At 37.7% G+C, this 25,765-nt stretch overlaps 1 protein-coding gene across 1 annotated transcript in view; it reads right to left on the bottom strand.

Moving 5' to 3' along the window:
* The window catches only part of CCDC148 (coiled-coil domain containing 148), a 262,676-nt gene that overhangs the window by 155,647 nt on the left and 81,264 nt on the right, over window positions 1–25,765 (bottom strand). Inside the window, exons 2-6 of the mRNA XM_065880879.1 lie at window positions 16,690–16,752; window positions 15,638–15,759; window positions 6,792–6,895; window positions 1,262–1,344; window positions 905–1,056 (exon numbers count right to left, since the gene is read on the bottom strand). Coding sequence (XP_065736951.1) covers window positions 905–1,056; window positions 1,262–1,344; window positions 6,792–6,895; window positions 15,638–15,759; window positions 16,690–16,752 — 524 coding nt within the window. The remainder of the gene's footprint in view (window positions 1–904; window positions 1,057–1,261; window positions 1,345–6,791; window positions 6,896–15,637; window positions 15,760–16,689; window positions 16,753–25,765) is intronic.

Raw genomic sequence — 25,765 nt, forward strand, 5'->3', positions numbered from 1 at the left:
TCTCAGAGGTGGGAATGAAGGAGAGGTTTGCGGCTGCTTCAAGGCCTGGGCCCGGCCAGTGAGCGGCCGTGGCAGGGGCTCTGGAGCTCCGCAGACGACAGCTGTCCCGGGGCGCCCCCCAGCTCACCGCTGGCCCATGGCCAATGGGCCTGGAGGGTCCGGGGGAGAAGGCTGCGATCCGCCTCTCACCACATTCTCTGCCGCGAGGACCACCATAAAGCTGACTGGTGTCGGAGCGGGACCTCCAACCGCAGCGCTAAGGGTCACTCGCTCGTGGTCGCGTGCTGACGGTTTCGTGCTAACGATCTCTAGATAACAGTTAACGGCTGCGCACCCGCCCCGCCCCTATCGCAGGAGGAATTGTGGGCCGGCAGGAGCCCTGCAGGGATTTACCAGGCGGATAACTTGACCCCCTCCCCTATGATAGGATTTCAGAATACCCTGGAAGGAGGGGCAAGAATGAAAGCGGGTAGGCCAGTTACGAGGTCATCGAAACATTCTCGGGGAGAAATTAGCATGTTTGGACAGATTCAGGGATACGTTTAAGATACCGAGTAGATAGAATTTGCTATACCTTCTATTTATATACATAAGGCGTACATGTTTCTTATCTCCAACTCTTCTAATTGGGATAAAAATAAAATATTACATTACTAAAAGTAAAGGAGGGCTTCCCTGGTGGCGCAGTAGTTGAGAGTCCGCCTGCCAATGCAGGGGACACGGGTTAGTGCCGTGGTCCGGGAAGATCCCACATGCCACGGAGCGGCTGGGCCTGTGAGCCATGGCCGCTGAGCCTGCGTGTCCGGAGCCTGTGCTCCGCAACGGGAGAGACCACAACAGTGAGAGGCCCGTGAACCGCAAAAAAAAAAAAAAAAAAAAAAAAAAGGAAAGGAAATATACTGACCTCTTCCAGTACTTTCACAGAGTTGGATTCACTGTGTGAGTGTGAATGCTGTGAAATGTGATGCTGTCTGTATTTTAGATCTGCTCTCAATTGCTGAAGAGGATTTATTACATTTTTAAGATATGTGCACCATTGTTCCGATAACTCTTGTTCTATGGTGAAACAAAATTAAATCAAAGCAACACATTATTATTCTAAGTTTCTTCAAGAACAGGTCATTAGATGCAGATTATTTTTGGATTCCTTTAGAAAAAAGCAAACAGCAATATTAAAAGAACATGAAGTGTGTGGCCCACTTTAATCTTCAAAACAAAGCTCCCCTTTAAATGTGGAACCAAAAAAGAAAAAAAAACCTACCGAAATTCATAAGGTCAGAAAGACATTCATTTCCAATGTTCTCTTCATTGAGTAAGGATTTTATTTCAGATTCCATTTTCCATCTGAAATAGACATTATCTCAATCAATTCTTTTACAATCATAAACATATATATATATAGGTTTAAAAAATGACTAACAGTAGAAACACTCAATCTAATGTGGTTTTATTCACCTGTTCACTAATTCAGACCACATACTAAATTCCTAACATGGATTAGGTACTTGCCAGGACACTGATATAGACAGAAGCATAAGTGAATACTCCAGGAGAAGTAACAGCGTGAGCAAGGCAAGGACGGGGTACATCCTGGCACTATTTCGGGTGGAGAGAGCTCCGGGCACTGGGAAGCTGCTGAGGGATATTAAACTGACCATGCCAGCTCAGATCTGTGTTTTGGAAAGATTTCCAAGGCAGCAAGATGGAGGATGGGCTAGAAGGAGGGTGAAGAATAAAAGTGGAAGATGAAGAGGAGGGGATCAGGCAAACCTGGATCAACAAGGAGGTTATTTAAAAAGTTCAGAGATGAGGAGGTCCTGACCTAGGGAAATGGGAGTAAAAGTATATATTTTTATACACCAAAAACATAATAAATCTCAATAATCTTTTACTATATTATTTAAATATAGTCATTTTAGAGTAAAACTATAACCAGCTCTAAATGGACATCTAAAAATATTGCAGTCTATCCCTTATTTATGGCAGGTTTAATAAAATCATAAAAAGAGTTTTGATTTATTATGACTGTTAAGATACAATATTTTAAATGGTATAAAATAAGAAAATAGCAACAATTACAACACTAATACGATGATTATTTTTATTTTTGCCTATAAGTTTCTAACCCTTGTCTACATGCATGGATATTTTAACTAGTTGTAATTATGGCATATTTACCATTTTATATTCAGGTTTTTCTTTTTTAACTTACTTTAAGATATTTCTAAATAATTTTCATAATTGCCATTTATTTTAGTGGCTGCATAGTATTTTATATTACATATGTGCCATCATCTTCTAAGCCAATTCACAAATGTGGGACAGTGTTTTGTTTGTATATATAAAGGAGGGGTCCTATTGTAGATGACACTTACTGTCTATTTTTCTAGCATGTGGTCTTAGTCAAAGGTATTTTTTTTTAATTTTATATATTTTATTTTTGGCTGTGTTGGGTCTTCGTTGCTGCACGCGGGCTTTCTCTAGCTGTGGCGAGTGAGGGCTACTCTTCATTGCGGTGCGCGGGCTTCTCATTGTGGTGGCTTCTCTTGTTGCAGAGCACGGGCTCTAGGCACACGGGCTTCAGTAGTTATGGCATGCAGGCTCAGTAGTTGTGGCTCTCAGGCTGTAGAGTGCAGGCTCAGTAGTTGTGGCACACGGGCTTAGTTGTTCCGTGGCATGTAGGATCTTCCTGGAGCAGGGCTCAAACCCGTGTCCCCTGCACTGGCTGGCGGATTCTCAACCACTGCACCACAAGGGAAGTCCCAGTCAAAGGTATTTTTAAGATTACATTTGAAAGTGTTATATGGAGAATAAGTGCATAATAGTGGAGTAAACCCACAAGTTATTAAATAATGGATTTTTTAAAACAAAAATATAGCACTTTAAACCATTTAGGTCAGCCCTCTTATATTTTCAGCATCTAGAAGGCCATAGCAGAACATAAAAACCAACAGGAGAAGTGGCTTTGTTCATACAGGAGATCAACCTGCTACTGTGCATATAATAATTCTAGTAAGCTCCATCCTGGCTTTGTAGATTAACAACCCTGAACCATCAGACAAGACCAGCCTATTTATCTAATTGTCCTAATTGCCTAACAAAATCCAGGAGCAAGTACTACACGACTCTGAGACTAGCTTGTGAATGCAGGCTAACGTTCCCAAATTGTGTCCTGTAAAACAGAAACATCAATAAGATGCTAGGAAAAACTGGGAAATGGTGAACTAAACAAATCAGACAAGTTTCCACAGTGCAGGATTTCTCAGAAACTTGATTATGCTAAAGTACATTGAGGTTATCCAAAAAGGGGATGAAATATGAAGTATTTTCCTAATTTTTAGGATGATGAAATTCATTATTCTCCATGGAGTATCTTTTTTTTTTAATTAAAAAAAATTTTTTTTTTCCATGGAGTATCTTGAAGAATATTTCTGTTTTGTAGAATATGATTTAGGAAATATAGATAAAAACTGCGATGCACTCAAGAGCATTAAAATGGTAACTCTGGGGAGGAAAACCCTGCCTGTTCACCACTGACATGTAGACTCAGTCCCAGGTGTTCACCAAGTCAGAACTCTGCAGCACAGACAACTGTCTCCACATCTGAATAGGGGACAAATGTAAGGCAACATTCCATATCCAGATCTGCCAACTTAAGTACCTCCTACTGTTACTTGGCCTGTCCTCTGGTACCACTGAATCTGATGATACTACAAAAATTCTCCTGAGATTTTGTGTGACTGTTTGCCTAGAGGATATATTAATCTACTTCCTAGATATGCCCAGTTGCAATGCAACCACCTGCCTGATGAGGACATTTTTGAACTCTCAGGACTCTACTTTCACACAGGTCCTCGTCCTCCTAGGACGCTGCCAAAGTTCTAGGTGTAGTACAGTCAGTCTCCTCAGAACATCAAAAATTACCCAGAGCTTCCTAGGATTTCTAGGGTACACTTAGTTACCAATTTCGGCAGAACAAGGAAAACATGGGGCACTGGAGACTGGTAGAATCAAAAGCCATTTATGCAAACAATAAGCAAAGGGGCATGGATTGTGAAAGGCAGAGTAAGAGAGGATGTTAAAGTTCCTTAGTGGAACTAACAGCCAGGAGATCAGCAGAAAATTCGGGCACCAGAGCAGGCTGAAGGCCAGAGCCATGTCCCTCCAATAAGGAAGGAACTCAGCAGTTCAGACAGCTTGGTACCTCAGACTAGCTATTTGATCTGCTTCACTCTCTTTTAAGAGTCTGTCCCAAGCTGTGTACCACAGAGGGCACAGAGGGAAATCTCACAACTGTTGGCTACGGAATGAATCAGAGCAAATTCTCAGATGGCCTGAGTCACACAGTTATGAATACTGACCTCAATTTCATCTTTAAAGACACTTTTCCAGACAATATTTAATTGTTGTTGGTAAAGCTCCATGATATATTCTGTATAAAGGTGATACTTTAAAAATAAAATTGTAAGAGACCACATATATTTCTAACAGAAACTACAGTAAAAGTAGTAAGGCTTACAAATAAATCCCTCAAACTTTATTAGTCAAAAGTTCTTATTAAAATAATAATTGCAATTCTTTACCACATGGCCAATACAAATAACTTCCTCTTTAATTTCAAAATCAGTCACTCTGAAACAAGGAAGAAAGCACTCCTGGCAAAGTGTATCAAGGTCTTCAAGGGGTATAGTTTGGAAAGCATAGTAAATATAATTTTATAAATTTAAATATTAAATTCTATAAATTTAAAATGTAATTTTATATTTTGAAATTTTAATTGTCTAGTTTTCTTACAACAGATTTTAAAGAATTAAGGTTTGGCAAATCTTTTTTTTCTTCCTAGTAAGCCTAGACCATTTAGATCTCAGGTGATGTGAATGGAACCCCATGGAAAACAGAAAAAGCTGCACAGCTCCAAGGTCAGCGAGCACAGGAGTTAAAGGCAAGTGATTCAATACCACCTCCACAAAAACTAGCTGGTTTACCTTATGCAAATAATTTTAATCCTCTGAACCTCAAGGTTCTCATCTGTAAAATGAGGATAACAATGATACCTACTCCGTAGGGCCACTGTAAATGAAACAAACCATGTAAAGTACTTAACATACGATGGCATACTCTAAGTTACCCAGCAAAAGTCAGATGTCATTGGAGGTCCTTACCTGCTGGGGACCTGAAATTCGCAGATGGGAGTCTCTTATGGTGATGAGTAAGAATATTTTACTTTCCATCTTTTATTAAAAGGGAATGTAGGTTTTAAAGATTGAGAGACACTGATAGAATTTAAACTCCTGCTTTTCTGGTCGTCCCTAAATTCTCGAACTTTCTAGCCATTTCTCAAACTTTCCTCCTATCACTAATAGTTTTTAATTTCACTGAATACACGTTGTAATTAGCCTACATTCTAGAATAACACAGAAAGTTATCTTGGAATTCTTCTTTTTTGTCCAATTTTCAACCCTTACAAGTTTCAAGACATAACGTTATTACTTGAATATTCCTCATTTCCATCACCTTTGTGTCATTCCAGGTCACCCAAAAGAATTACTTTCCATAATGAAATCTATGTGCCTCCTTTACCTCGCTCAAGAACAAGGTATATACACGGTAGGAAGGGTGTGGAAGAGCCAAGATAAAAAACTTTCTCCAGCATCCTTACATTTGAGCCTGCATCAGTGAGCACAATAATTAAAACTTCCTAATGGCTTTTGTTTTTATCATATTTCAATTATGCAAATCTAAAAAAAAATTTCCAATGGGCTCAAAAGTTCTCTCCATAAAAGTTGACATTTTGAGGGATAAAATGGGCCTGATTTGTTTCTATAGTGGAAGTATGAATGACAGTCTATATAATTTTGTTTTTCTCTGTTTTAAGTTATGTAATGATGTAAAACTATTTCCAATCATGAGTCTTTTATGTCACATTTAGGAAGTACTTGCCAGAATAGGAAACTCCTATCAATATGAAAAGTACCCATGTCAAAAGTGAAGTTAATGGTATTTGGAAATTTAGCTTAGAATGAGACCACAAAATTATCTATTTTTATATAAAATATATGCTTACAAGCATATATTTTAAAAAGCATACTTTATAAATACCACCATCATTAAAACTAATATATATGCCTTAAAAGGAGGGGAAACACATCTGCCTTCACTTTCTGGTTGACCTTTGAAAAAAAATTTATTTCTCAAAGATTACATTTAAGATCAAGTATAAAATCATTATTTTGTTTTAACTCATCTTGAAGTGACTGTTGGAAATAATAGTAAAAGTCAAAAATCCAAACTGAACAAGTTAGTTATGATGCCATTACATTTAGAAATCACTCAACTTGAATCCCTTAGTTCATTCATTTACTGAAAGCATTTAATCTGTCTATTTCTATGTATCCTACGTAAAGATGAATATAATGGGATGCTCGTCCTTGAGAAGTTTATCACTTCATAAGAAGACAAATATGTAAGCAAAACATTATAGTCCAAAATACTAAGTATAATATAAATAAATACATGTATGAATGGGAGTGCAGAAGAGTAAGTGATTAGCAGACATAAAAGATTATCTTTCTTTTTTTCCTAAGGAAAGGAAAAGACATATTAATATATTCACTGGATTCCAAATTAAACTGAAGAAATGAAAGGATTTTAATTTAACTCACATTCAACTGTAACTTTAAATTTTGATTATAATAGTTTAATTAATATGGAAATTTACAGAACATCTACCTGGGTAAGTGCATCTCAGTAATTCCTGCATGTTCTTAATTGAGATTTCTCTCAGTTCTTACCTGACTTCATTTAGCCTTTGGTGTTCTTGCCACCACACTTGCTTGTGTTGCTTTATTAGTGTTTGCTCTTTAGATATCTTTGAAGTCTGCACTGCTTTTCTGATCTAGATTTAAAGGAACAAAAGAGGAGCAATTTCCATGTCTTTTAAGTGTTTTCCACAATAAAAATGTTTAATCTGTAATTTCTAAGTTAAATACTTATTCTTTTTCAGTCCTATTCGTGCATTTTCTAACATTAGCACTTTCTAAAGGTGAAGTAATTCTATTTTCCATACATACAATAAATAACACCTTAATTCATCTAGCCCCAGAAAATCTGCAAGAGTATTCCATATATTTTCTTGCCTTTTTACACATCTTCCCTGCCAGGCATCATAGGCATCGTTATTCCCATGTTATAGATGAGGACAGTGAAGTTCAGAGAGGTTAAAAGACTTGGTCAAGACCATCAAACTCATAAACAGCATAATCACATAGAACCTCAGTGTTCAGATTTTTTTTTTTTTTTTTTTTTTTTTTTGCGGTACGCGGGCCTCTCACTGTTGTGGCCTCTCACTGTTGTGACCTCTCCCGTTGCGAAGCACAGGCTCCGGACGCGCAGGCTCAGCGGCCATGGCTCACAGGCCCAGCCGCTCTGCGGCTTGTGGGATCTTCCCGGACCGGGGCACGAACCCGTGTCCCCTGCATCGGCAGGCAGACTCTCAACCACTGCGCCACCAGGGAAGCCGCAGATTGGTTTTATGTGATCCTTCAGCACTGGATGGGAAAAGGTCATTGGATAAGTTATTAGGAGGCCTGGCTTTAGTCTCAGCTTCAGTATCTACTAGAAATGTGACCTTGAACTGTATATACAATTTTAATCTTTCAACTCCATGACTTTGTAAATAAAATTTTTAATTAAAACTTAAATTTTAAATTTCAGGCAAATCTTTATTTGAAGGTACTAAACAAGGAAACAGTGAAAAATCAGGTAGCATTGAAACCCAAATTTTCAACTAAATTTAAATTTTTCCCGAATTTTATGACTTTTAAAAAATGCTTTTGGGTTTGTGTTGATAAGATATGTCAGGCTTGGGTCTGTTTATCTTAAGATCCATTCTTGGCCATTTTCCTCGTCTGCTCCACATCAGAGAGCAGCCTGCGTTTCTCAGACACCCCTAGCAACTGCCTTACAGCTGGGTTCAGCCAAAGGGAGACATTGGTAGTGGGAGATTGGAGGGAGGGAGGGAGGAAGGGAGAAGCCAAAGAATTACTCACTTCTCCTGCCCTCTCTCTCCCAGAGGGGTCTCCACAAGCATCTGCATCTTCTCCATTGCACCAACATTTCTTGACATTTCTATTATGGTTCTAACTATCTCTGGGTAACCTCAGCCTATGGGGTGTACTACAACCTTGCTTTTTCTAAATGTCCCTCCAACCCAGGCAAGGCAATGACTCACTTCTGTTCTAATCCCTGTGTTGGTTCACAGTCCTCTGGCTTCTCAGCTCTATCACCTGTGTAACGATTTCCTGCATTAAAGACCCCTCTATTCTAAATCCTTAAGTGGTTAGACTCTGACTGACATGTACATGATGAACTTGTGTATTTCATATTAATACTTTTAAACATCTCTAAAAGTGTTAATCTGAAATCAGAAACTTGATGAAATATGCATATTTTATATTTTCCCTGTTACTAGAATACTTAGTACCCTGAAAGGCTTAACAGATCAATACTGAAGATATAAAAACTTCAGAAGAAAAGTTCTAAAACGACAATAATGCATGCTATTTCTAGCTGTCATTCACTGATTACCATAACCTTGAGTTTATCTTTCCACTGTTCTGGTTACTGATTCAAAATTAGGGGTATAAGAAAACAAAATAACCCAAACATTACTTAAAAAAACACAAAGTTGGGGCTTCCCTGGTGGCGCAGTGGTTGAGAGTCTGCCTGCCGATGCAGGGGACACGGTTTCGTGCCCCGGTCCGGGAAGATCCCACATGCCGCGGAGCGGCTGGGCCCGTGAGCCATGGCCGCTGAGCCTGCGCGTCCGGAGCCTGTGCTCCGCGACGGGAGAGGCCACAGCAGTGAGAGGCCCACGTACCGCAAAAAAAAAAAAACCAAAAAACACAAAGGCAAAGTCAAATCTTTTCTTAAAGAGTGCTACAATTATGAAATTTAGGAGAAAAGTACATTTAAATCAGAACAGGAGGGACATCCCTGGTGGTGCAGTGGTTAAGAATCCGCCTGCCATTGCAGGGGACATGGGTTCGATCCCTGGTCCGGGAAGATCCCACATGCCGTGGAGCAACTAAGTCCCTGCGCCACAACTCCTGTGGCTTGTGCTCTAGAGCCCGCAAGCCACAACTACTGAGCCCACGTGACACAACTACTGAAGCCTGTGTGCCTAGAGTCCGTGCTCTGCAACGAGAAGCCACCACAGTGAGAAGCACACGCACTGCAACGAAGAGTAGCCCAGGCTCGCCACAACTAGAGAAAGCCCACACACAGCAATGAAGACCCAATGAAGCCACAAGTAAATAAATAAAATAAATAAATAAATAAGTCAGAACAGAACATTGCAGGAAAACATACAGCCATCTCTCTATTTCGCAGAAAAAATAAAACTATATATGTAGTGTTTCTAAAATCAGACACTTGTGTTTGCTTGAAGAATGCCTAAAACTCATTCCAACTATTTACCATCTATAGTCTCTGAAGTTTGTTGCAGCAGGCACAACTTTAAAAATTAGATTTCTTTGACATATTTGGTCCATACTATACAAAAAAATTAAAACACATTGGTGAAAGATGTAGACACATTTCTATAATTTAAAGAAAAATCAATGCTACTGCCTTTGGTCCCAGGGAAAGGCCAATTAAGTAGACTATAAAAGTGAAAATAAAGCTACAGTTTTTCACTAGACACTTCGAATATTTTGCAGAACATCCTGAGTTTTTAGTAAATTAACTCATTGACTCTACTTCTATCTTTGGCCAAATTTTTTTAAAAAAATAAAGTTTTTAAACAAACAAGAAGATTTAAAATTGTATCTTTTTCAATAGAGTAATTTCTAGGGGATTCCAATTCATTTTGCTGAGCAATAAGCCATTTGAAAGCAATATTTTAGGTGGATGATGATTTATGCAAAATGCTGATGAATTAAAATTTACAAAAGTAATACATTCGAAAGTAGTTTATTGTGATGAGCCAAGATAATAAAACCCTAAATAGGTACCCTGAAATACCGTGAAAGCCCTTTAGGCCAGATGATCCATCTTTAGATATAAACAACAGTAATTAGTGGACAATTTAAGTGTTGGTTACATGTACCTATGTCAAAATTCATTGATATGTACACTTTAGATTTGTGTGCTTCACTATATGTGAGTTATAACTCAATACAGAACTGAAGAAATAAAAATTTTTTAAAAACTATACTAAGATGCAATTCCTCATTTATCAGGTTGGCGAAAACTCAAATATTTAACAAAACACTGTGTGAGGCTATGGGAAAACATGTTCTCTCTCTTATGTTGCTAGTGGGAATACAAAATGATGCAACCCCCCGTAGAAGGGAATTTGGAGTTTCATATGGATTTATCCTTTGACCAAGCAATCTTACCTATAGAAATCTACCTGAAAACTGTATTGGCTGAAGTATAAAAAGATAGGTGAACAAAGCTATTCACTGCAGCACAATTTATAATAGAAAAAGACAAGCACAGAGATTCTGTCAATAAGTGTTCTTACCAAAATAAATTGAACTTGAATCTGATCAAGTCTCCAGATATAACTACCAATTACTGGAAATACAAGAGATAGGATAATATGTTTAATGACACCACCAGGATGTAATCAGCAAAATCCAGACTGTAAGAAACTATAAAGGATAAACACTACAATTTCTTCAAAAATTAAATTATAAGAATACAAGGGGATGGGGCTTCCCTGGTGGCACAGTGGTTAAGAATCTGCCTGCCAATGCCAGGGACATGGGTTCGAGCCCTGGTCCGGGGAGATCCTACATGGTGCGGAGCAACTAAGTCCCTGCACCACAACTACTGAAGCCCAGGCACCTAGAGCCCGTGCTTTGCAACAAGAGAAGCCACTGAAATGAGAAGCCCGTGCACTGCAACAAAGAGTAGCCCCTGCTCACCACAACTAGAGAAAGTCTGTGCACAGCAACGAAGACCCAATGCAGCCAAAAATACATAAATAAAATAAAATAAATTTATATTTAAAAAAAGGACACAAGAGGATGGAGGAGGAAACCTAAAAAATTAAAATCAATTGTAATATATGGATATTATTTAGATACTAATTTGAATAAACTTTATGAAAAAAATTTGGAGACAATCAGGGAAATTTAACACTGATTATTTGAAATTATTAAGAAATCATGAACATCTTAATGTAATGGTATTGTAGGGTTTGGGGTTTTATAGCCCTAATCTTTTAGAGATACTGCTGAAATATTTATGGTGAATATTATGATGTCTGAAATTTCAAAATAATCTGGTGCAGAGGGAAGTCGTAGGTGGGAGTACAGAAGAAATAACGGCCAAGAGTTGTTCATAGTTGAAGCTGGATAATGTTACGTGGAGATTAATGATACCATTCACTCCAATTTTGCATATTTTTGCAATTTTCCATAATATAGTGTTTAAAAAAAAGAACTAGTAGATGGATTACTTGAGTTGGACAAGAAATATTCATTCTTGCTAAGCAAAGAAATTCAAATAAAAATAATTGTAAAGATCTCTTTTGTACTTAAACTGGGAATGAACAGTTAACATATAATGTACCAAAAATTGGTCTCAATTTTCAGCTCACATCTACTATTTGGCTTCAGGTTCAGTCTCAGCCTTTGAAAGACTAGATTACTCAATGTGCACATCAGTGGCTCATCTGGCATCCTGGAATTTGTGCATGATCAATAACACAGCAATTATATAGGTCACTATCACATCTAATCAGTATAACAATACCAGCCAAACGAATCAGGCAAGACTTCCTAATTTATTTTTAATTAAAAATACTGTTAATTTCTTTTCAAATATAGCTAAGCATTCTAGATGTAACTTGAAGCAAAAATCTTATGTGCTTTTAAAAAAATTAATTAATTAATTAATTTTTGGCCGCGTTGTGTCTTCGTTGCTGTGCACGGGCTTTCTCTAGTTGCAGCAAATGGAGGCTACTCTTCATTGCAGTGCATGGGCATCTCATTGCAGTGACTTCTCTAGTTGTGAAGCATGGGCTCTAGGCGCATGGGCTTCAGTAGTTGTGGCACGCGGGCTCAGTAGCTGTGGCGCATGGGCTTATTTGCTCCGTGGCATGTGGGATCTTCCCAGACCAGGGATCGAACCCGTCTCCCCTGCATTGGCAGGCAGGTTCTTAACCACTGCGCAACCAGGGAAGTCCTTCTTATGTGCTTTAAATGTTAACATTCTATCATTCAGCTTGAGTATATTTACATTTAATATTGTCACAGTAAAGTGTCGTAGTAATAATGATTGTTAAAGCTGTTAATTTCATGTGCAAAAAAATGGGCATATTTAATTAGTAAAAAAAAATTGGGAGTTGACTGATAATACAAATATTAAGAGAGAATGTGTTAACTATGTAACATTAAGAATAAAATATTCTTCAGTCAACACATATTTCATAAAATGTTAAACAATAATATAAGAAAGGATAACAGAGACAATATTATCATAATTCCAGTTGATGTAGGCTGTTTGATATATTAGCATTCATAACATTAAACAAACTAAATTTTAAGAATTGTATTTAATTTTCAGTTATCTAATTCCATTTAAGCCATGTACCTTTCAAGAAAAAGCCCTATTTGGGAATTGCTCACATCTTACAAGAAAAAATTAAAAGCAAAATGTCAAGTTTATATCTCTAAATTAAATGAGAAGGGAAGAATCCAAAAATCATGAAAATGACATTCCCAATAAATCTTCCTTAAACTAGATATAATAAAAAATGAAGATTGTATAAAGGAAAGAAGACTGTTTGAAAATGATGAGGTATCCAGGACACATTTTGTTCTCACTGACCAAATTCTAAACAACGGATATTACAAAAATGCTTTAAAAGGAAAATTATTTATTATTATGAATTGATGGAGACTAAAAATGGAAGCAAAAAAGCTTGTCAAAATGATTGCTACAGAATGTGAACCATTTTCAGTAGTTGATGGCAAGAGATTTTTTGAGATTTGCCAAGCTATGAATCCCAGGTACCAAGTTATTTCTAGAAAATATATAACTAAAAAGCTTCTTCATGAATGATATTCTGTGAACAAAAAGGTTATTGGTGTTATTTAAAATGTCAGTTGAGAGTGATCATCCATTTAATCTCATAAATGTATAACACAGTGACCAGAGAAGCACTATAGTTAGCTGACAGTGCTAAGAAATTATTGTCCCTGAACTTAATGTCAAACTCAAAAAACCACATTAATAATTTAAACTTTTAAATATGTTTACTCTTTGATAGAAATCCTATCATCAAAGAGAAATTCACTTTGACCAAATATTGATTTTAACATTCAATGATTCCCCATTCATCCAAAATGTGCATCTGGATAGAGGAATAGATGGATGGACAGATGGACAGACAGATGGATGAACAGTTATATAGATAATATTTGGAATATATATATGAACATATATGTACAGTCAACCTTGAACAACACAGGTTTGAACTGCATGGGTCCACTTATACGTGCATTTTTTTCACTAAATACTACAGTATCACACAATCTGCAGCTGGTTAAATCTGAGGATGTAGAGCCATAGATATAGAGCAACCTTGGATTCAGAGGGCTGAGTAGGAGGGCTAACTATAAATTATACACAGATTTTCTTCCAATAGATGGTCAGCACCCCTAACCCTCACATTGCTCAAGAGTCAACTGTACACATTCCAATACTGAAAAGGGTGCAGACAAAACGTTTGTAGTGGCAACTTTAGTACAACAGTATTTTGTGAGAGAACTAAAAAACATTCATACTTTTTGGCTCAGACATCCCAATCACGGGAATTTATCCACATAAAGTGTCTATGCATGAAGATATTTACGGAAACATGATTTCCAATATCACAAACTTGGATACAACCTAAATATCCAAAAATTGGAATGTGATAAGGTATGCATCTTTTTCTATTTGGAGTACTCATCACTCCTGTTTTTGTTTGGCTAATTCTTATTGTCCTTGAGATTCCAATTACAATGTCACTTCCTTGGAAAAGCCTTCCCACCCAATTAGGATCAAGTCCTGTTATTATACACCAGACAGCCTTTTTTATTGGAGTTTATATTTAATATAATTTTATTTCAGGGCTTATTTGATAAACACTGGCTTCTCTCCTCCCTCTCTCCTGCAAATAGTACACCCCATGAGGGTAGGTGTTATATATTGTTCACCATTATATATTCAAGGCACATAATAAGTATTTATTATATGTATCAATACATATGTGTATAGATGGTATATATACAACAGATCAGTACAGAAGTCAGAAATATGAAAATAGTTTTATTAGGATGATAGTTATGTAAGTGATTTTGCCATAAAATTTCTTTGAATAACATTAAATTATTTTAAAGCTATATCTGAAACAAACAAATAGTGAGTGCCCTACTTTTTAAGTGGTCTCCTTAGTTTGAGGAGACATAGCTCATGAATATATGGTAATTTCCCCAGAATAGGGTATCAAATGTGCCTTGAAATCATGAGAGTTGCCTTTTTAAAAAGACATTAACAATAAAAAGCTATGTAAAACTAATATAACACAAATTATTAAATACACATGAAAGCTTGTAAATTGCTTAATATGTTGCTTTGCTAAACCAGATTTTTAAATTTAACCAAGCAACGAAAATGCTGTTTATAATGTACTCTATTATTTGCATAAGAGGGAAACATACTGCCTGAATAATCCTAAACCCATCCATGGTCCTAAAATACTGTGCACAATCACTTGCACATAAACCTCTTTCAAATCTAGTCGAGGCTCACCTCTTCTTAGATCAGGGCAAAAAGGGAATTCGAGAAAAGAGAGGCACCTGGGGGCATACTTTGTATGGTGTTGCAGAAGGAGCTTTAAATTAGATGATAACCCATGGCTAGCACTTATTAGCAATTTTAATTTTTTTTAGATTATGTTAGAAATTGTTGAAAATTAATGAGATAGCTATCTTTCTAAAAATAAAGTTGAATTCAGGCCTCATGGGGTTGTTAAGAACATTAAATGAGTAATGCATGTAGACTACATAGCACAGTGTCTGAAAGCATTCAATAAATGTTGCTATTCACAGGGCTTCCCTGGTGGTGCAGTGGTTAAGAATCTGCCTGCCAGTGCAGGGGGACACGGGTTTGTGCCCTGGTCCAGGAAGATCCCACATGCCGTGGAGCAACTAAGCCCGTGTGCCACAACTACTGATCCTGCGCTCTAGAGCCCAGAAGTCACAACTACTGAGCCCTCAAGCCACAACTCCTGAGCCTTAGTGCTGCAACTACTGAAGCCCATGCGCCTAGAGCCTGTGTTCCACAACAAGAGAAGCCACCGCAGTGAGAAGCCCACGCACCGCAACAAAGAGTAGCCCCCGCTCGCCACAAATAAAGTGCACATACAGCAACAAAGACCCAACACAACCAAAAAAATAAAGAAATAGGAAAAAAAAATGTTGCTATTCACTATTACCAATAGTTGGAAGATTCTAAAAACTATTTAGAATGTTATTCATTTTCACATTTCATTGTAACTACCATTTTACTTTCTAGCAATTCAATTTTCCAAAACTAGAAAACACACACACACACACACACACACACAACTTCTAACCTTTAGCTCCGTAGAGGCAGAAGCTAATTTTTTTGCTTCGGTTAATGCATGCAATTGTTGATAGTCTACCGGTTTATACTTGGTGCTTCTCATTTCGTTTTTCATACGAAATACCAGATTATCTGTTTTTCATCAAAAACAGAAAATGACAAAGAAATAGTATTATGTTATTGGAAGTCAAAATAGAGTTATGGCAACATGTTGACTGCAGGTCTTATTTTTAAAGATTTTTAAGCAAATATGAGAAGTAATATATTGCAATATTTGTAGTATATTTGAACCTCAATTTCTGGAAATTTAAAAAATATTACCACTATATTCCTTGCATAAAATTACTTCTAAAAGGGCATAAAAGGAATACTTCCATTTAAGTTAGTACATTGAGAATTTTAGAAAATTATATTGTCAAGTTACAAAGTGTGACCATTCTTTTTATTTAAAATGTGTTAGTCATCAACTGTGAATATTTAAGTATCACATTCTTATGAATCAAATTAAGTAAATAGAATTTTTAAAGTCATAGCTGCATTTTTAACTTAGAAAAATTGATTTCAATTAAATATGAAAAAAGGTTGAAACTGAAACCTAAAAAATTTAATAGGCCAGATAAGATTAAAATGATACAAAATGTTTGGGCAGCCATTCTCCATCCAAGCATATAAAATGTCCTCGTTTAGTTTGATACTAACTATTTTGATAAAGTAAAATATAGGTAGAGGATACTCTAAGGCCAAGTAGCATGAAGTATAAAAATTTGGGTAATTCAAGCATCATTGCCTCAATGATGTGAAAAATTCAGCTGTGCGATGTAAGGCAATTAAGATTTATTAAGTATATCATGGATCACATGACTGCAAGAAGCTCCCAAACGATTTAAGGACAAGCACAGGAAAGAATGGTTGGCCTGACTATTGTAAGGGAACTGGAGAAATCTTCAATGTGACCAAAAAATGAACCTTCCATTATTAAACTTTTGAAAATCAACATTCCAATTTTATATCACCAATAATCCACCATAAATCATAAAACAGGCTTAGAAGTAGAAAAAATACCTGAGGTATCATTTTTCTGAACTGTCATGAATGGTCGGTCTCTTTTATCCATGTTTTCCATATCTGTCAAGGAAACAAAAGAGAGCTAATAACATTTTACAATGTAATTTTAAAAACTGTTTTAAAGATATGTTCATTGTAGTGATTTTTGAAATAAGGTCTAGGACCGGATGCCATAACTCCACGTATTTTATTAAAATTTCTCTTTGCTCCTAGAAGCCTCCTTCCATTAGTTTTTTCTCTTTGTGCTTTTCCTGATCTTGGTTTCTCCAACCAATCTCTTATCTCTTCGTTACCCTCTCTTGGATTGTCCCAGTGACTGGTAAATATTTTGTGATTAAAAACTTGTGTATGTTTTATCTTGAGTTCTCGAGAGGAAAGAAATACCTAAATTAAAGAATAAAGCAGCTAGGCAAATTACTTATTACTTCTCTTCAGCAATGCAGTACTTGTGGTGGATATGGGGATGTGCAATCCACTTCTAGAAAGCACTTGATGCGTACCTGTCACCAGCTTCAGGGTTGGACTCAGCTGCAGAGAACAGCCTCGCCCAAAGGCACACACATTCCTGGGGTAGCCTATACCCAATGACAGAGTGAGGCAAGGATGTAAAGAACCAGCAGTTTGGGCTTAATGCAGGTCACTCTGATGGGCAATATTTGCTCCAGAGCTCCCTTCGGGGTTGACCCACACTTTGTTGGACATGCATTGAAATTGAGTTTTTTATTTGCCCAATCTTGCTTCTCCCTTCTTCCTTTCACAGGTATGGATCCCTGATAAATATCTAGCACTCCAAACTCTGCCTCAGCATCTCCTTCCTAAGAACCCAACCTGAGGAGCACCAAACTGAACTGACATCTTTTTATGGCACCCCCAGGGCAAGATACTAGTCAAGTGGTTCTTTAAATAGCAGAACACATTTTTCATACATTTTCGTTCCATATCTACTAGGTTGAACTGATCATGTCTAGTGGCCTTTGCAGTAACCTAAATCTTCTTAAATGGAAGAAAAAGTCACACAAGTCCATGATTTTCAGAAACTCTGCCAAGTTACCAAGAATCATGGAGATTGCTCACCAGCTTTAGGAATATAGGGATAAACCTCAGTGTGTAATTTCTATAGGGTCTCTTGTTTCAAGCCTTTGATAATATTGACAATCCTCATACCATCTGCCTTCTACTCATACCCATATCCTATCCATTAAGATTCTTTTTCACTCTGGAAGATTTTGCACATCTAATCTGTCCCTGCATTGCCTCAAGCCCCCATCACCTCCTGCCTGGATGACAGAGGCATTCTACTTTGTACCGTTACAGTGCATTCTCCAAACAGCAGCCCAAGTAACCTCTTAAAAACTCTAAGCTGACCTTGTTGAATCCCTTCAATTGTACCCATACCCTTTAAGATAGTATCCAAACTTCTTTAAATGGCCTATAAGGCCCTGGGTGATCTTGCCTTTGATCATCTCTCTACCCTCATCTCATTCACACATTCCAACCACACTGGTCTTTCTATTTCTTAAACATACCAAGTTCATTCTGCTTCAAGGCCTTCCCACTTGCAGTTCCCTCTGGTATTTAAGGTAAGGGCTTTGGTCATTTTGGCGACTTACTCAGTTTTCCTGGGACACGCCCATGTATACAAGCTATTAAACTTTAGTGTGATTTTCCCCTGTTAATCTGTCTCATGTCAATTTAATTATTAGAACAACGAGAAGAACCTAGAATGGTAGAGGAAAATTCTTCTTCCCCAACACTATATGGTTCAAACTTAACTATGACCTTGATGAAATAAAATTTATATCTGACGGCAAGACAAAAAAAATTTAAACAAAATTTTCATCTGCCTGCTTGGCCCTCTTCCCTCCCTTGTAGAGAGTACGTGCATCTGCGTTAACCAGACCTCCTCAGGAGATCACCTTTCTCCTTAATCTTTTAATGGGTTATGATGACCGACTATTAGCTTTGTAAGCACAGATCTGGATTGTGTAATCTGTCATTTGACTTATAACCCTTTGTCTCAGACCCTTATATAACTGTGCTTTGACATCTAACTGGTGGAACAGCCCTCAGACCTTTCTGAACGACTGTCTCCAGGTACATAATCTTCAGGATGGCTCAAATAAAGTTGTCCATTTATTTCTAGATTGACGAATTTTTTTAACATATTTATTGGAGTATAATTGTTTTACAACAGTGTGTCAGTCTCTGCTTTATAACAAAGTGAATCAGCTATACATATACGTATATCCCCATATCTCCTCCCTCTTGTGTCTCCTTCCCACCTTCCCTATCTCACCCCTCTGGGTGGTCACAAAGCACCAAGCTGATCTCCGTGTGCTATGCAGCTTCTTCCCACTAGCTATCGATTTTACATTTCATAGTGTATCTATGTCCATACCACTCTCTCACTTCGTCCCAGCTTACCCTTCCGCCTCCCCGTGTCCTCAAGTCCATTCTCAACGTCTGTGGCTTTATTCCTGTTCTGCCCCTAGGTTCCGCAAAACCATTTTTTTTTTTTTAGATTCCATATATATGTGTTAGTATACAGTATTTGATTTTCTCTTTCTGACTTACTTCACTCTGTATGACAGACACTAGGTCCATCCACCTCACTACAAATAACTCAATTTCGTTTCCTTTTACGGCCGAGTAATATTTCACAGTATATATGTGCCACATCTTCTTTATCCATTCATCTGTCAATGGACACTTAGGTTGTTTTACATGTCCTGGATATTGTAAATAGAGCTGCAATGAACATTGTGGTACATGACTCTTTTTGAAGTATAGTATTCTCAGTGTATATGCCCAGTAGTGGGATTGCTGGGTCATATGGTAGTTCTATTTGTAGTTTTTTAAGGAACCTCCATACTGTTCTCCATAGTGGCTGTATCAATTTATATTCCCACCAACAGTGCAAGAGGGTTCCCTTTTCTCCACAACCTCTCCAGCATTTACTGTTTGTAGATTTTCTGATCATGGCCATTCTCAATGGTGTGAGATGATACCTCATTGTACTTTTGATTTGCATTTCTCTAACGATTAGAGATGTTGAGCATCCTTTCATGTGTTTGTTGGAAATCTGTATATCTTCTTTGGCGAAATGTCGATTTAGATCTTCTGCTCATTTTTGGATTGGATTTTTTGTTTGTTTGATATTGAGCTGCATGACCTGCTTGTATATTTTAGAGATTAAACCTTGGTCAGTTGCTTCATTTGCAAATATATTCTCCCATTTGGAGGTTTTCTTTTCCTCCTGTTTATGGTTTCCTTTGCTGTGCAAAACCTTTTAAGTTTCATTAGGTCACATTTGTTTATTTTTGCTTTTATTTCCATTTCTCTAGGAGGTGGGTCAAAAGGATCTTGCTGTGATTTATGTCATAGAGTGTTCTGCCTATGTTTTCCTCTAAGAGTTTGATAGTGTCTGGTCTTACATTTAGGTCTTTAATCCATTTTGAGTTTATTTTTGTGTATGGTGTAAGGGAGTGTTATAATTTCATTCTTTTACATGTAGCTGTCCAGTTTTCCCAGAACCACTTATTGAAGAGGCTGTCTTTTCTATATTGTATATTCTTGCCTCCTTTATCAAAATTAAGGTGACCATATGTGCGTAGGTTTATCTCTGGGCTTTCTATCCTATTCCACAGATCTATATTTCTGTTTTTGTGCCAGTACCATACTGTCTTGATTACTGTAGCTTTGTAGTATAATCTGAAGTCCAGGAGTCTGATTCCTCCAGCTCCATTTTTCTTTCTCAACATTGCTTTGGCTATTCAGAGTCTTCTGTGTTTCCATACAAATTGTAAAGTTTTTTGTTCTGGTTCTGTGAAAAATGCCATTGGTAGCTTGATAGGGATTGCATTGAATCTGTAGATTGCTTTGGGTACTATAGTCATTTTCACAGTGTTCATTCTTCCAAACCAAGAGCATGGTATATCTCTCCATCTGTTTGAATCATCTTTAATTTCTTTCATCAGTGTCTTATAGTTTTCTGCATACAGGTCTTTTGTCTCCTTAGGTAGGTTTATTCCTAGGTATTTTATTCTTTTTGTTGCAGTGGTAAATGGGAGTGTTTCCTTAATTTCTCTTTCAGATTTTTCATCATTAGTGTATAGGAATGCAAGAGATTTCTGTACATTAATTTTGGATCCTGCTACTTTACCAAATTCATTGATTAGCTCTAGTAATTTTCTCGTAGCATCTTTAGGATTCTCTGTGTATAGTACCATGTCATCTGCAAACAATGACAGCTTTACTTCTTTTGCAATTTGGATTCCTTTTATTTCTTTTTCTTCTCTGATTGCTGGGGCTAAAACTTCCAAAACTATGTTGAATAATAGTGGTGAGAGTGGACAACCTTGTCTTGTTCCTCCTGATCTTAGTGGAAATGGTTTCAGTTCTTCACCATTGAGAACGATGTTGGCTGTGGGTTTGTCATATATGGCCTTGTCATATATGGCCTTTATTATGTTGAAGAAAGTTCCCTCTATGCCTACTTTCTGAAGGGTTTTTATGATAAATGGGTGTTGAATTTTGTCAAAAGCTTTTTCTGCATCTATTAAGATGATCATATGGTTTTTATCCTTCAATTTGTTAATATGGTGTATCACATTGACTGACTTGCATATATTGAAGAATCCTTGCATTCTTGGGATACACACCACTTGATCATGGTATATGATCCTTTTAATGTGCTGTTGGATTCTGTTTGCTAGTATTTTGTTGAGGACTTTTGCATCTATGTTCCTCAGTGATATTGGACTGTAGTTTTCTTTCTTTGTGACATCTTTGTCTGGTTTTGGTATCAGGGTGATGGTGGCCTCTAGAATGACTTTGGGAGTGTTCCTCCCTCTGCTATAGTTTGGAAGAGTTTGAAAAGGATAAGTATTAGCTCTTCTCTAAATGTTTGATAGAATTCGCCTGTGAAGCCATCTGTTCCTGGGCTTTGTTCATTGGAAGATTTTTAATCACAGTCTCAATTTCAGTGCTTGTGATTGGTTTGTTTATATTTTCTATTTCTTCCTGGTTCAGTCTCTGAAGGTTGTGCTTTTCTAAGAATTTGTCCATTTCTTCCAGGTTGTCCAATTTATTGGCATAGAGTTGCTTGTAGTAATCTCTCCTGATCCTTTGTATTTCTGCAGTGTCAGTTGTTACTCCTCCTTTTTCATTTCTAATTCTGTTGATTTGAGTCTTCTCCCTTTTTTCTTGATGAGTCTGGCTAATGGTTTATCAATTTTCTTTATCTTCTCAAATAAGCAGCGTTTAGTTTTATTGATCTTTGCTATTGTGTCCTTCATTTCTTTTTCATTTATTTCTGATCTGATCATTATGATTTCTTTCCTTCTGCTAACTTTGGGTTTTTTTTTTTTTTTTTTTGGTTTGTTCTTCTTTTCCTAATTGCTTTAGGTGAAAGGTTACGTTCTTTATTTGAGATGTTTCTTGTTTCTTGAGGTAGGATTGTATTGCTATAAACTTCCCTCTTAGAACTGCTTTTGCTGTATCCCATAGGTTTTGGGTCGTCAAGTATTCACTGTCATTTGTTTCTAGGTATTTTTTGATTTCTTCAGTGATCTCTTGGTTATTAAGTAGTGTATCGTTTAGCCTCCATGTGTTTGTATTTTTTACAGATTTTTTACTGTAATTGATATCTAGTCTCATAGCATTGTGGTTGAAAGGTACTTGATACTATTCCAATTTTCTTAAATTTACCAAGGTCTGATTTGTGACCCAGGATATGATCTATCCTGGAGAATGTTCCATGAGCCCTTGAGAAGAAAGTGTATTCTGTTGTTTTTGGATGGAATGTCCTATAAATATCAATTAAGTCCATCTTGTTTAATGTATCATTTAAAGCTTGTGTTTCCTTATTTATTTTCATTTTGGATGATCTGTCCATTGGTGAAAGTGGGGTGTTAAAGTCCCCTACTATGATTGTGTTACTGTTGATTTCCCCTTTTATGGCTGTTAGCATTTGTCTTATATATCTAGGTGCTCCTATTTTGGGTGCATAAATATTTTAAATTGTTATATCTTCTTCTTGGACTGATCCCTTGATCATTATGTAGTGTCCTTCTTTGTCTCTTCTAATAGTCTTTATTTCAAAGTCTATTTTGTCTGATATAAGAAGTGCTACTCCAGCTTTCTTTTGATTTCCATTTACATGGAATATCTTTTTCCATCCCCTCACTTTCAGTCTGTATGTGTACCTAGGTCTGTGGGTGTCTTGTAGACAGCATATATACGCATCTTGTTTTTGTATCCATTCTGCCAGTCTACGTCTTTTGGCTGGAGCATTTAACCCATTTACATTTAAGGTAACTATCGATATGTATGTTCCTATTACCATTTTCTTAATTGTTTTGGGTTTGTTATTGTAGGTCTTTTCCTTCTCTTGTATTTCCTGCCTAGAGAAGTTCCTTTAGCATGTGTTGTAAAGCTGCGTTTTTCATGCTGAATTCTTAGCTTTTGCTTGTCTGTAATGGTTTTAATTTCTCCACCTAATCTGAATGAGATCTTTGCTGGGTAGAGTAATCTTGGTTGTAGGTTTTTCCTTTTCATCACTTTAAATATGTCCTGCCAGTCCCTTCTGGCTTGCAGAGTTTCTGCTGAAAGATCAGCTGTTAATCTTATGGGAATTACCGTGTATGTTATTTGTCATTTTTCCCTTGCTGCTTTTAATATATTTCCTTTGTATTTAATTGTGGATAGTTTGATTAATAAGTGTCTTGGCATGTTTCTCCTTGGCTTTATCCTGTATGGGACTCTCTGTGCTTCCTAGACTTGTTTAACTATTTCCTTTCCCATATTAGGGAAGTTTTCAACTATAATCTCTTCAAATATTTTCTCAGTCCCTTTCTTTTTCTCTTTTTCTGGGACCCCTATAATTCGAGTGTTGGTGGACTTAATGTTGTCCTAGATGTCTCCAAGACTATCCTCAATTGTTTTCATTCTTTTTTCTTTATTCTGCTCTACAGTAGTTATTTCCACTATTTTATTTTCCAGGTCACTTATCCGTTCTTCTGCCTCAGTTACTCTGCTACTGATTCCTTCTAGAGAATTTTAAATTTCATTTATTTTGTTGTTCATCATTTCTTGTTTGCTCTTTAGTTCCTCTAGGTCCTTGTTAAACATTTCTTGTATTTTCTCCATTCTATTTCCAAGATTTTGGATTATTTTACTATCATTACTCTGAATTCTTTTCAGGTATACTGCTTATTTCCTCTTCATTTGTTTGGTCTGGTGGGTTTTTACCTTGCTCTTTCATCTGCTGTGTGTTTCTCTGTCTTCTCATTTTGCTTAACTTACTGGGTTTGCGGTCTACTTTTCGCAGGCTGCAGGTTCGTAGTTCCCGTTGTTTTTGCTGTCTGCCCCCAGTGGCTAAGTTTGGTACAGTGGGTTGTGTGGGCTTCCTGATGGAGGGGACTAGTGCCTGTGTTCTGGTGGATGAGGCTGGATCTTGTCTTTCTGGTGGGCAGGACCATGTCTGGTGGTGTGTTTTGGGGTGTCTGTGACCTTATTATGATTTTGGGTGGCCTCTCTGCTAATGAGTTGGGTTGTGTTCCTGTCTTGCTAGTTGTTTGGCGTGGGGTGTCCAGCACTGGAGCTTGCTGATCATTGAGGGGAGCTGGGTCTTAGCGTTGAGATGGAGATCTTGGGAGAGCTTTCACCATTTGATATTACATGGAGCCAGGAGGTCTCTGGTGGACCAATGCCCTGAACTCAGCTCTTCCACCTCAGAGGCACAGGCCTGAAACCCAGCCAGAGCACCAAGATACTGTCAGCCACATGGCTCAGAAGAAAAGGGAGAATAAAGGAAAGAAAGAAAGAAAAAAATAAAATAAAAAGAAATAGTTATTAAAATAAAAAATAAGAAAATTATTAAAAATAAAATAAATTAAAAGTAAGTAAAAGAAAGAAAGAAGAGAGCAGCCAAACCAAAAAAGAAATGCACCAAAGATAACAAGCGCTAAAAACTATACTAAGAAAAAAACAAGAAGAAAAAAAAACGGACAGACAGAACACTAGGACAAATGGCAAAAGCAAAGCTATACGGACAAAACCACCCTAGGAAGCATAAAAATACACACTCACAAAAAGAGAAAAAGGAAAAAGATATACACATCTATATATTTTTTAAAAAAAGGGAAGAGAGCAACTAAATCAATAAAAAAAATCTACCAATGATAATAAACTCTAAATAGTAAACTAAGATAAACATAAAAGCAGAAACCAGTCAGTCGCATACAGCAAACCCCAAGTCTATGGTTGCTCCCAAAGTCCACCGTCTCAATTTTGGGATGATTGGTTGTCTATTCAGGTATTCCACAGATGCAGGGTACATCAAGTTGATTGTGGAGATTTAATCTGCTGCTCCTGAGGTTGCTGGGAGAGATTTCCCTTTCTCTTCTTTGTTCACACAGCTCCTTGGGTTCAGCTTTGGATTGGCCCTGCCTTTGCATGTAGGTCACCTGAGGGTATCTATTCCTGCCCAGACAGGATGGGGTTAAAGTCGCAGCTGATTAGTGGGCTCTGGCTCACTCAGGCCGGGGGGAGGGAGGGGTACGGAATGCGGGGCGAACCTGTGACGACAGAGGCTGGCATGATATTGCACCAGGCTGAGGTGTGCCATGTGTTCTCCCGGGGAAGTTGTCCCTGGATCACAGGACCCTGGCAGTGGCAGGCTGCATAGGTTCCCAGGAGGGGAGGTGTGGATAGTGACCTGTGCTTGCACACAGGCTTCTTGGTGGCTGCAGCAGCAGCCTTAGCGCCTCATCCCCATCTCTGGTGCCCTCGCTGATATCTGTGGTTCACACCCGTCTCTGGAGCTCATTTAGGTGGCGCTCTGAATCCCCTCTCCTTGCGTACCACAAAACAAAGTGGCAAGAAAAAGTCTCTTGCCTTTTAGGCAGTTCCAGACTTTTTCCCGGACTCTCTCCCGGCTAGCTGTGGCGCACTAGCCCTTCAGGCTGTGTTCATGCAGCCAACCCCAGTCCTCTCCCTGGGATCTGACCTCCGAAGCCTGAACCTCAGCTCCCAGTCCCCACCCGCCCCAGAGGGGAGAGCAGACAAGCCT

Source organism: Phocoena phocoena, chromosome 7 (assembly GCF_963924675.1).
Source record: "Phocoena phocoena chromosome 7, mPhoPho1.1, whole genome shotgun sequence".
Classification (NCBI taxonomy): Eukaryota; Metazoa; Chordata; class Mammalia; order Artiodactyla; family Phocoenidae; genus Phocoena; species Phocoena phocoena.